Consider the following 13,252-nt stretch of genomic DNA (forward strand, 5'->3'; position numbering starts at 1 on the left):
AACTACATAAACACAGTCTTTTGGATGAGATGATACATTATATCTATCTATCATATATACATACATATATATATACATATATATATATATACACAGAGAGAGAGAGAAAGATGTATAGATAAATAGATATATCTATCTATCTATCTATCTATCTATCTCTCTCTCTCTCTCTCTCTCTCTCTATATATATATATATATATATATATTTATCTATATATATCGATAGATAGATAGAGATATGGATATACATACACACACACATAAATGATAGCAAAACAGATAAGACAGATACTTAGACAGATACATCCATCCATCCATCCATACATACATAAAACGGAGTATTCATAGCTATTCTAAGCCAATTTTAAGTCAATGGCTGTCTTTTTATCATTTATTTGTGAATACAATCATTCACAGCCATTTTTAAGGCTCTGGGTCATTTTACACTTAAAGACCAACACGACCACAGAAGGTCCACAAGTCAAGGATGCCGAGCACTGCCTCCTTCACCTTTTCCTGCTCCTTCTGCTGAGGGTAATCCTCCTCATCATGTGTCAGCATCCACTCCTTGTCGTCCTCCTCATCCTCATCCTCCAGCACCACCTCATCCTTGTCAACATCCTCATCCTCATCAAGCCGACCTTCTTCACGCTCCTTTTGGAAACAGACAGAGAGAGCTGTACGTTTCAAAGACGAAACAAACTAAACAAAAACAAAATAAAACCTGCTTCTGACTGTTCGCTGACAAAGTAAGGAAATAAATACATCCTTTTCTTTTTCATTCTCTCTCCTACATAATAAAAGCTGATTTTAAACAACATGGCTACCAGGATGGTCAATGTATAAAAAAATTTTGTTTGATGGGCAACTTGATATCTGCAATACTGATTAAAACAATAGGATAGAAAACTAAAATTATGCTGCTGTTGATCAACCAAAGTGATCCTGATGAAGATTACACCCTACCAACACAGTGACAGGTTCTGATTATCCTGATGAAGATTACACCCTACCAACACAGTGACAGGTTCTGATTATCCTGATGAAGATTACACCCTACCAACACAGTGACAGGTTCTGATTATCCTGATGAAGATTACACCCTACCAACACAGTGACAGGTTCTGATTATCCTGATGAAGATTACACCCTACCAACACAGTGACAGGAAGGGGGCATAGTCATGCTGGATGTAGGCATGAAAACAATGAAACATTTTGCTCAGACATCATTTCTTGGTTTCATTTGTTTGGGTGACAAAAAAAGTGAGCGTTTGTGTATAGAACAGCATGATAATGGATGAAAACAACATAATTGCATTCAGTTGTTAAGTACAATACATTTGCAAATGTTTCGGTGCAGTTTTTACCAATTACTATAGAGACTTGAATTTTCTTTCTTTTTTTTTCCCCCGAAATGATTTTGTATACTTTTTTTAAATAAAAAAAATGGATTATCTTCAAAGTATTGTGATTTATCCCGACAATATCAAACATGTTGAAATTATCCTCTCCATTCATTTTCCTTCAAAAAAAAAAAAAAAAGTGTGTGTGTGTGTGTGTGTGTGTGTGTGCGTGTGCATGTGTGTGCACACCACCACTTCCAGAGTAGAGCCAGACAGCAGATTTTAAAAAATCTCATTTTCATTGACTTTCTTCTTCTGCATTTGTGGGCTGCAACTCAGTCAGTCAGTCTACAAGTGGGCTTTTTACATGTTTGACCATTTTTACCCTTGCCATATGTGGCAGCTATACCCCATTTTCAGGTTTGTTTACTTTTCACATATGATTTTTTACATGTTTGACCAGTTAAACCCTTGCCGTAAAAGGCAGCAAAACTCCATTTTCAGAATCATTTACTTTTCACAGATGTTTTTTTTTTACATGTTTGACCATTTTTACCCTTGCCATACATGGCAGCTTTACTCAGTTTTCAGGATCATTTACTTTTCATAGACTGTACCTGCTGGTGGTGGTCGTGTGCGTGATGCTCCAGCACCTCATCCTTGGGGTGGAACTGCTCCTCCAGCTGCTTCAGACGATCCTGGTGCTCATGCTGGGGGGTGTCGCGCATCGTCGTGTCCCGCGCTCGGTCCTGGGCCAGGGACTGCTGAATGAGCCGGGCCACCTCACTTTTCGTGGGGTCTTTTTCACGCCCTATCTGAAACCTACACACACACACACACACACACACACACACACACACACACACCATGAAATGGCGCTGGGAATTTTGTTACAAACTTTTTTTTACACGCCCTATCTGAAACCTGCACACACACCATGAAATGGCGCTGGGAATTTTGTTACAAACTTTTTTCACGCCCTATCTGAAACCTGCACACACACCATGAAATGATGTTTGAATGTTCCAATACAAACTTTTTTCACGCCCTATCTGAAACCTACACACACACCATGAAATGACGTTGGAATGTTTCGTTACAAACTTTTTTCACGTCCTATCTGAAACCTGCACACACACCATGAAATGGCGCTGGGAATTTCGTTACAAACTTTTTTCACGTCCTATCTGAAACCTGCACACACACCATGAAATAACGCTGGGATGTTTCCTAACAAACAACACTTTCTTTTATATAACAAAACAAAAAGTTGCATATTCCATGAACACTCGTCAGAAGTCTTTGAAAGCCTTTGGATTTTTATCAAGTAATTTGTGTTCATATTTGTCAATTCTTATAACAACATTTAACACATTAAATTATGAATGATTATTTCTTTTACTTCCTTAGACTTAAAAAAAACATTCAGTAATGAATTATGAACAATCCTTTATATCTGTCTGGACTCTTAATAAATGAACAACTAAATGTTTATAGAATTCACAGCATCTTTTATAAGAGTGTCTGTAAGCCTTTGGATTTTTATCAGGTAATTTTAATTCATATATTTCAATCACATCATAATAACAACAATTATTACATTTTTATTTTAATGAATCATCGTCAAATAACAATACCGAACACAAAAGCATTTGAAAATATCATTTTTGTGTGTGTGTCAGTCTGTGTACATATGTAGTTATATGTATATCTATCTATATATATATATATATATATATATATATATATATATATATATATATATATACACACTACTCAAGGAACGTGAAAAATCTTAAGTAAAAAAAAAGTCCAATTCATAAAATAAAAGTTTCTGCGACAGAGCTTACCATGATGTGTCTATCAATATCTGAAAACTGCTTGTATCCCCAAGACAGAAACAACTAATAGCTTTATGTGTGCTGTATGCCAGAACTATTCAATCAGATTAAATCATTCTGAAATACACACTTTTTCTCTTGTAACAGAAAGCAAAAAAACAAATAGAACCACAAAATTGATACTGAGTTTGTCAATGACAGCAAAATAATACAGTGAGTGCCATAAAAGTGTTTACAAACTGGAGAACACATTCACTAAACAGGTAGAGAAAAGAAGACAAGAAAAACCAGAACACTTACTTCACTTGTCCGCTGGTGTTCCTAAGCACTGATGCAGCATATGCTTGTGTAACACCAACGAGGCTTTTGCCATCCACCTCAATGATCTGGTCATTGACTTGTATCCTGTAAAAAGTCGTGAAAACACTCACTGGAAAGAATTCCATTCTGTGCCGTCTCTCAATCGGATTATACACCTTGTGTAACATTGCACAGCATCAAAGTCCCTCCTAAACACCAAGCAAAGACCCACTGATCTCTTGCTGAAATCACACAGCTGTTCCACAGTGAATATTCTTTAGTATTTTTTCAGCATGTAGGTTTCTTATTAAGCATTGATTTGCAAAATCCTGACACAGCACTCCAGAATTCACAGTCTTCAGTGTTATAATTCACAAAAGTGAAGAGACTCCTGTGCTCCTATCACTGGTTCCTTCACAGAACTGTGATCATGTGACTGTCACATGGTCACTGACACTTCTGACATGCCGAATCTGAGCAAACTCAACAAGTTTTACAAACACACTGAGCTACTTCAGTGCCCTATAGAATGCCATGTATACCAGAACAGTGATAACCATTTTGAAAGCAAACAAACCTTAGTGGTATCTGAAAGCTGGGCAAACTTTTTTTTATCACATATGATCTTAGCACAGGAGAGAGCCAGGCTGACACACACAGAACCAACTACTGGCCTCACATAATCCTCAAACTTCAGGCTGGGACACACAAAATCAACCACTGGCCTCATACAATTATCAAAATTCAGCACCAGCACAGCCAGCTGTTTGTGCTGTGAAGCAAAATTCTCAGATTACAATCAAAATCTGCAAGGCTGGCTCAGTGATTTAACAAGCCACCTTTCGGCAAACTGAGAAATGTTCTGATAGATCTAAGTGGTAAAGTGTCTGTTCCTTTATATATACAGGTGACCTTTGAAAAGAGGTGAGAACCTGACAGACCATGAGTCAGTCACTTGAAGGAGATCCATCAGGGATGCGCGATGCAGAGCACCCAATGAGGGGAACCAAATTCCCAACAGATAAGTTGTGAAACACACACATGTATGTCAAACATGGGCAGTCCATCTCCATCACCCTGTCACATGACAGGGCCCTTCATTAACAGAGTACCTCATCAACGACCGCATTTCCAACTTGTCATTTTTCATCCTTCTGACAGCCAAAGAAGGTGCAACCCTGACACAGAATCCCACTGAATTAATGAACCAACTGACAAAATGTCAGGTGTCCTTCAAAATATGATAAGTCATCAAGTTTTATAAAGAGTCTGTAATGGATAATTTATAAAATGGTGGAGAGGGAGAAAAAAAAAGACAGAGACAGAGACAGAGAGAGAGAGAGGGGGAGACACACACACACACACACACACACACACACACACACACACACACACACACAGAGGGACAGAGGGAGAGATAAGAGGGAGTGAAACAGAGAATAGAAATCTATTAAAGAATGGAAAAACCAAAAACAGATACTGACTGACAGACTGAAGCTGATTTGTGGTGAATACCACCACATGGTTCAAAAACCATGTGTCTTGTCCTAACAGATTCGGTTATATCATCAGCATAACTTTTACATCATATAATTTGTGCTGAAAGTTTTGTTGTCATTGTTACTATGGAAGGTAAACAGCTGGTCTTTTTATTTAAGTAAACTTTATAAAACTTAAAAATATTTTGTTTGTTGTTCTTGTTCGTTTGCTGTTTTGTTTAACTACAACAGATTTCACCTTCATATTTTTCCATATCAGTTCTACACAATAAACAAAAATCTGCATTAATGAAACTTGAGACTGGGAATATTACACATCACACAGCTGACAAAGTAATAACCATTATCAAGTGCCTGTGGTCACAGCAAGGCCTACTGGCTAATGTGCTGATGACATGGGATTACTTCAGAAAGAGAACATGGGAAGCAAGGTGGTGGAGGAAGGGCTGGGGCAAGCAAGAAGACAACACTGATAGCATCACCACAACAGAAGACACCCCACATGGCAAGCTTGATAGGGGGAATCACTCATTCCATCCTGTTTCCCTCCCCTCCAACTCACACACACACAAAGTCTGAGGGTGGGTGGGAGGGGGGAGGGGGGAGAGGGGGTGTGGGGGTGGGGGATGCTATCTCTGAAAGGATGACAGATCCAACAAGCAAACACAAAAGATTACTACTACCCAACCAGAGAGGTGAAGAGGGATATGTCCACTGTTGTCTTCCAAGGATTTCAATTTCCCTAGAACATTCTCTGTTCTCAGATTTTTGTCTGCTTCTTGTCCATGTCAGTCTCTCCTTCCACCACCTTCCCTACTTACTCCCCCCCACCCCCCTCAGCCCACCCACTCCCTCTCTCTCTCTCTCTCTCAAGCAATGCCATGGTGAAGTGGCTCATTTAGTAGATTTATGAGTGGGTGGATATGGGTCTGATTCCCAGCAGAGGAGGGTTTTTTTCAGCCTGCAGTCCGCTCCTACCCAGAGATGAGTGTGCTACAGGTTTAAATGGGTAAACCGGGACCACACAGTTAAGTAACATCAACTTCACAATTGTGTCTTGGGGTGTTTTCATTAAATTTCCTCACCAACACTGCAAGTGTTTATCTCTCTCAGGCCTGGTTGACACAGGGATATCGTAAGGAAAGAAAGCACACAGCACTGCCTTGTCATGTAGTCTCAAACAAAAAATGTACTTCTACAGAAACATCGTCATCCTCCTCCTCCTCAATCATGATTAACATCACCATCATCATTCTCTCTCTCTTACTCTCTTCTTTCTCAGCCATTCATACAAACTCTCTCTTTCATTTTCAAACAACATAAAACACATATGAAGACATTAACGCACAAACATGAATACAAATCTGCACGTGTGCGCATGTATGCTCTGCACATACGAACAGAGCATGCACGCACACACGCACCCATGAAAACACAAACACACACAAACATGCACACATACACACATACCACACTGACCTCTCTCAACAGCATGCCAGTACCAGCAACGTCAATACAAAATCCATTACCTGCCATCTCGCTGTGCAGCACCACCATTTGTCAAGGTCTTGATGAAGATCCCAAGCTTCTCTAACCCTGCGTCTGCCCCTATCCCCATGCCAATGATGCTGATTCCTAGACCCTCAGACCCTGGAAAAGTAGTCCACCATCTTTACTACAAAGGTGTACATTTATCTGAAAATTGTTGAAAACTATAGCCCATAAAAAAAAAAAAAATTCATGTTATGCATTACTATCTCAATGTTATAAAGGACATTTCTTCAGTAATATGAGGATCAATAAGGTAATGGGAGTAATCATACTGCATGGCATTTACCTTTCACTGCTTGTCACACACGAAGGTATTTGACAAAGTGTCAACAATTCTATGCTGAAGGCATCTCTATACTGTGTCACTTGTTCTAAAAATGTACTGTTTTTCCTTGTTCACAAGCTCTTAGAGATACCCCCATTCCCCCCTCACCCTCTTCAACCCAAAAAATGAAAAGAAGTGAAAAAAATAACAAAAAAACCACGATCCTAACCAGCTGATGCCCATGGTTCTTCTTCTGCATTCACTCGCATGCACACGAGTGGGCTTTTACGTGTATGACTGTTTTTACCCCGCCATGTAGGCAGCCATACTCCGTTTTCGGGGGTGTGCATGCTGGGTATGTTCTTGTTTCCATAACCCACCGAACGCTGACATGGATTACAGGATCTTTAACGTGCGTATTTGATCTTCTGCTTGCATATACACACGAAGGGGGTTCAGGCACTAGCAGATAACGATAAACGATACAGGTCACATATGTTGACCTGGGAGATCGTAAAAATCTCCACCCTTTACCCACTAGGCGCCGTCACCGTGATTCGAACCCGGGACCCTCAGATTGACAGTCCAACGCTTTAACCACTCGGCTATTGCGCCTGTCGATGCCCATGGTTGACTTCACGCACTAAAACTATCAGCTACATTCCCTTCCCTCTCCTCCACCTTCCCAAAGAAAATAAATCAGAAAAAAATACTTCTCAGCCACTAAATAAAAATACTTCTCAGTCACTAAATAACAATCACAAAATACTTCTCAGTCGCTCAACAACAATCACAATTTCATCAAAAAATAGTAACATGTCAATTGTTTCTCGTTAAAAGGTGACTTATTCAATATCATGGTATCAACATTCTTTGTAGATTCAGATTCCAAATGAAGGCAAGGTTATGAGACCAAACGTTCTTTGTATAATTCAGACTCAAAAACAAACAATAATACTGACATATTCTGTTTTTTCTGCATGTCAGCATGCTTATCATCAAATAGATATAACTGGAAACAAACAAAGAGACAGTGGAAACAAACAAACAAGTACAAAATTGTCTATGATTAATGTATGTGATAAAAAGAACATTTAAGAAAATCTGTTAGACTCTGGTAGACATCATCCAAGGATTAAAATACTGGAAACAACAAATAAGACCATTCAAATAGCAACAGTAAAACAATATGATCTTTTTTCTTTCTTTTTTTTACAGAACATGTGTGACAAAAATTCAATCTTTGGACAAATCATACAAGGGCAATGACTGCTTTCATTAAGAATTTGAAAAATATATACATATCTAAATATGTATATATATATATATATATATATATATAATAATGATAATACTAAATAATAGCAAACCCAAGATGGACACCTGCTTTTATTCAAAAAAATAAAAAGCAACAGAAAAAAAAATTGTCCTTATGTCTCATTCTCCTCATCAAAGGTAAGTGTCCTTACCTTTCTGCAAAACCACTTCAAAGATGTCCATTTTTTCCACACGTTTCTCCAGTTCATATTCTGCAGATGCTGAGACAGGATCAACATCTTCATTGCGTCGGTCATAGTCAATGGTGCTGTACGTGGGGAATACCTGCAGCACAAAACATCTCCTCCTATCAATGGTGGTTTGTGGGTGTCTGTGCATTTGCACACTCGCAAGCGCGTGCACATAAACACACTTGCACGCACGCACGCGCAATCTCACACACACACACACAAAACCCCCCAGAAAAACTGAAGCAGTATATAGGCACACAAGTATGCATACACACACACACACACACACGTGCACGCTCTCCCACTCTCATATCATTTTTTAGGAGAACATTCAAATGTAATTCAAATTACGCATGTAAACGTTGTAATGTGGTCGAAGATGAAAACCATTTTATAAACAATTGTGTCCTTTACAATAACCTGCGGCAAAAACATCTGAACTCTGAAGGTCAATCGTATGTTCACTTGCTGAAGAATGGTTTTGTTTACAGTATTCGTAAACTCTGCGTTTATACATCTAATGCCCTGATGATACAACAGGAATTCTGTGACAACAATGATGAAAGTTAGAATTAATTTACTATGCACAAGAAGCACTTTTGTTCTACAGGTTTAAGTTGGTATGTATTTTACATTTTGCTGTCGCTGCGTGATCACCATACTGTGTACTTTTGACCTCTTTCTTGGGGCCGGAGGCCTGGAGATGAAAGTTTTGTTCTTGTTCTTACTCTCTCTCCCCGCTCTCTCTCACAAACTAACATCCACTCAAAACTTTTTGTCCCTTATGAGTGAGACTTCAAAGATCACACAGAGAGCTAAATGGATTAAAAGATCACACAGAGAGCTAAATGGATTAAGGACAAACAAACAAAGAGAGAGGCAGACAAAAAATGCTAACCGATCTATAGAGAAAGCGTGGCAAAAGAAACGAGACTGGGTCACAGCTGTTCGCCTCACTTACCCTGATGGGGTCTTTACTGAAGCGAATGCGACTGGCTTTCTTGACGTGGATCTCTTCGTCGCTACTGTTGTCTTCCTCAGAGCTGGACAATGGGGGAATCTCGATGTAGGCAACATACTCTTCTGTTGCTTCTGAGTTCTCACCTGCAAAACAATACAAGTCTACAAGTCTCAAAATTTTCATGATAAAGAATCTTTTTTTCTTTTTTTTTCTTTTTTCTTTTTTTTAATGGTTTTCAGTTACTGTGTGTTGATGGAAATCGGCTGTTTTCTACTCAGCGAGTGTTTCATGCACACATCATTACACATATTTTTTACAAGGCGTGAGGGGATGGATGGGGTGCACATGCGTGCATGTGTGTGTGTGTTGTGTTTGTGCGCATCTCAAACATACAGGTGTTTATATGTGCATGGTGCATGCGTAAGTGTATGTATAAATGTGTGTGTGTGGGTGTGAATGTGTACATGAACATGTGTACATGTGGGTGTGGATTCATTCTTCAGTTTAGCGTTTTTTTCACTGGAAGTGATATCAGATATGTGTGTGAGTGCATGTGTGTGTGTGTGCGTGCGTGCACATGCATGCATACGTATGTGTGTGTGTGCACCAAGTGTATAAAAATGCCTGTGTGTTGTTGACAGTGATTTTTTTCCAGAAACAACTTTTAAAGCTGGCAGATAAACAAAGACAGAAAACCTGAAAAATGAGACTCGTAACTGGGTACGGGAAAACTCTGGAGCTCTACAGATGCGACAGTGAAGCCAGCCCCCCCCCCACGCCCCAATGAGCCATTTCATACTTCCACCACCACTCCTACCTTGGGAGTACTGATCCTCCAGTGACAGAGGGACTGCCTCATGGCCGTCCCCATCTTCTCGCACGTCCGGCTTGGTCTGCTCATTCACATAGGGCGGTGCTTCGTCCTGTGAGGATGCATCATCTTCAGATCTGAAAACACACAATTGATCCTGTTGTCTTTAAAACACGCGCTTTTTTTTTTTTGCTTTTTTTTTGCATAGGCTTGAGCCAACTGCTTGCATGTTCTGTCTCTCTCTCTCTCTCTCTCTCTCTCTCTCTCACATACACAAACACTAAACATATATTACAGGAACTGAATCCATAGATACTACTGCGATGTTTTATAAAAAAAAAAAGAAAAAAAAAGAAGAAGAAGAACATGGAAACGAAAAGAACTTATATTTACAACCAATAAAAAATGTGGACACATTATTCATATGAAATCAAAATTGTTTCTTCATCCTAAATTATGCACAAAGAAGTAAACAATAAAGAAAGAATAACAGGAAAGAAAGAACAATAGAATGGTGAGCCCAGGAAATATCTTCCTAATGGGATGAACACCTGTTCTGACAGGGCTAATCTCAACTTGCTGCCACCAAGCCTCTGTTTCATCTAGACCCCTCTTGCATCTTGTACTTCACCCGTAAGTAAGGGGATCATTATACCCAGAAACAAGCATCAAGTTCTCTCATCACAAATCCCATTCAAACTGCTCTGAATTCTCAAAAACCTGCAAATCTGTACAATACTTTGCTAACAGTTCCTAAGACAGACTTATTGTATTATTTGCATTACTCTTTTTTGTCACAAAAAATTTCTCTGTGTGAAATCCGGGCTCCTCTCCCCAGGGAAAGCATGTCACTACACTGTGAGCGCCACCCTTTTTTTGTGTGTGTATTTTTTCCTGCGTGCAGCTTTGTTTATCGAAGTGGACTTTCTACAGAATATTGCCAGGAACAACCCTTTTGTTGCTGTGGGTTCTTTTACATGCGCTAAGAGCATGCTGCATATGGGACCTCGGTTTATCGTCTCATATGAATGAATAGCGTCCAGACCACCATTCAAGGTCTAGTGGAGGGGGAGAAAATAATAGCGACTGTGCTGTGATTCAAACCAGTGCACTCAGATTCTCTCACTTCCTAGGCGGACGCGTTACCTCTAGGCCATCACTCCATATTATGGTCTGAAACATTACGTGCCTCTTATCAAAAGTAAGTCTTGTTTTAAAACATACATTCTGTTTTATTAAATAAACTATATCCAGCCTGATGACTTGTGGGTTCAGTATTTTGTCATTTCTGATATTTAATAAACAGCTAATGAACTGGCACACATTAAATTTCCACAATCTGCTACAAGATTTATGCACCAAATATTGTTCCCTTATTTTCCAATCATTATATTATAAACACACAAAGTATATACATACTTAAAGTATGCACTTACACATGACTGTGCATGCACACAGACAAACACGTTTGTATGCATACATACACACATGAGGATGCATGCATGTATGTGCACAAACACATACACACACAAAGACTGACACACCCATATATGCATGCATACATATATGCAAACATGCACATGCAAGTAAATATATGTACATACAGACAAGTCAATATATATGTACATATGTGTGCACACACAGACACATTCACATGAATGCATGCATGCATGCATGGACGCGCGCGCGCGCACACACACACACACACACATACACACACACACTTCAAACACACGAAGTCTTAATGATGTTGATCTCATTCTTTTTGAATGTTTCAAATCAACAAAAACAGCTGAACCATTGCTTTCCATATCAACAGCGAACATTTTTTTGGGGTGACACCATTTTTTTATGGTTTCCAAGAAGCTGTGGGCTTAAATTTAGTCATTTCTTGAAATTCAAAGGGGATTCATTGGCCTTGAAAATGCTATTCAGAAATCAAGCAGTTTCAAGAGAGTTTTAGAGAATGTATCAAACCTTTCCCTCAATCCCAACCCCCCCCCCCCCCCTTCCGATAATACAAATATTTTGTTGGTTAACCTATCTTTCTCTCATCTCTCCCCCCCCCCCCCTTCCGATAATACAAATATTTTGTTGGTTAACCTATCTTTCTCTCATCTCTCCCCCCCCCCCCCAACCCCGGCCTCCCCCCAAACCAGTTCCTGCCCCCCCAAACCCCAACTCTACTTTCTCTCCCACTATCATTCCCTCTTACCCCACCCCCCCACCCCCAAACCCTCCTCCCCTCCGTCCCCACCTCCTCCCAACTCCTTCAGTCCCTTGCTGCATGCAACCTGTGTGCAGCAAAGCAGCAGTAAAAGCAGGAACGATGATGTTTGCTAACATCACCTGGCCCTGTCAATTAACCCTGCACACCTCCACAGAGTACTGGCTGCCTCACACCCCCCTTTTTTTTTTTTCGCCAGGTAGATAAGGTGAGACATGGGGGGAAGTACATCAGATACACCACACTATATACACACACCTCCCTTCCCTCTGGGATTAAGGATCAAGGCCCATGCTGCAAATTACCGCCAGTCCTGGGGGAATATTAGCGCTAAAAGAAGATCATGCTCTCTTTGATCTAACCTTCCAGTTGGTGTCTAAAAATGAAAATCTTTTTTTTTTTCTAAATCATGAGCTTATGTTCTGGAGGTAAAAATCCAAGTTCAGTTTGCTCAGTCCCATTTGCAGCTATGTAGCATTTTTAACCCAATTCCTTCAATGCTGTAATATGTACACTGCCTGATAAATTATATATATATATATATATATATATATATATATATATATATGTATGTTTAAATAATTCTTTATTATTCTCAAGGCCTGACTAAGCGTGTTGGGTTACGCTGCTGGTCAGGCATCTGCTTGGCAGATGTGGTGTAGCATATATGGTTTTGTCCGAACGCAGTGACGCCTCCTTGAGCTACTGAAACTGAAACTATAACAAAAATATGCATCCTCTGGCATGCTTTCATAAAATTAAAATTTCACACTTTGCTTATATAAGAAATATATATATATATATATATATATTTCAACTTTAAAAAATACTGAATGTTATTCTTTTCAGTTTATCAAATTCAACAATAAAAAAAAAATTAGAACCACTGCCATGCTTTGTACATTACACCTGTCTGTCACAAAAAAAGATCTAAATTAAAAAAA

At 39.4% G+C, this 13,252-nt stretch overlaps 1 protein-coding gene across 1 annotated transcript in view; it reads right to left on the reverse strand.

Annotated features, from left to right (window-relative positions):
* Positions 1 to 13,252, reverse strand: part of LOC143290857 (uncharacterized) — a 94,335-nt gene that overhangs the window by 37,202 nt on the left and 43,881 nt on the right. The window contains exons 3-9 of the mRNA XM_076600437.1: positions 10,088 to 10,218; positions 9,271 to 9,413; positions 8,271 to 8,403; positions 6,515 to 6,635; positions 3,487 to 3,591; positions 1,963 to 2,167; positions 511 to 654 (exon numbers count right to left, since the gene is read on the reverse strand). Coding sequence (XP_076456552.1) covers positions 511 to 654; positions 1,963 to 2,167; positions 3,487 to 3,591; positions 6,515 to 6,635; positions 8,271 to 8,403; positions 9,271 to 9,413; positions 10,088 to 10,218 — 982 coding nt within the window. The remainder of the gene's footprint in view (positions 1 to 510; positions 655 to 1,962; positions 2,168 to 3,486; positions 3,592 to 6,514; positions 6,636 to 8,270; positions 8,404 to 9,270; positions 9,414 to 10,087; positions 10,219 to 13,252) is intronic.

The sequence above is a fragment of the Babylonia areolata genome, chromosome 1, assembly GCF_041734735.1.
Source record: "Babylonia areolata isolate BAREFJ2019XMU chromosome 1, ASM4173473v1, whole genome shotgun sequence".
Lineage (NCBI taxonomy): Eukaryota > Metazoa > Mollusca > Gastropoda > Neogastropoda > Buccinidae > Babylonia > Babylonia areolata.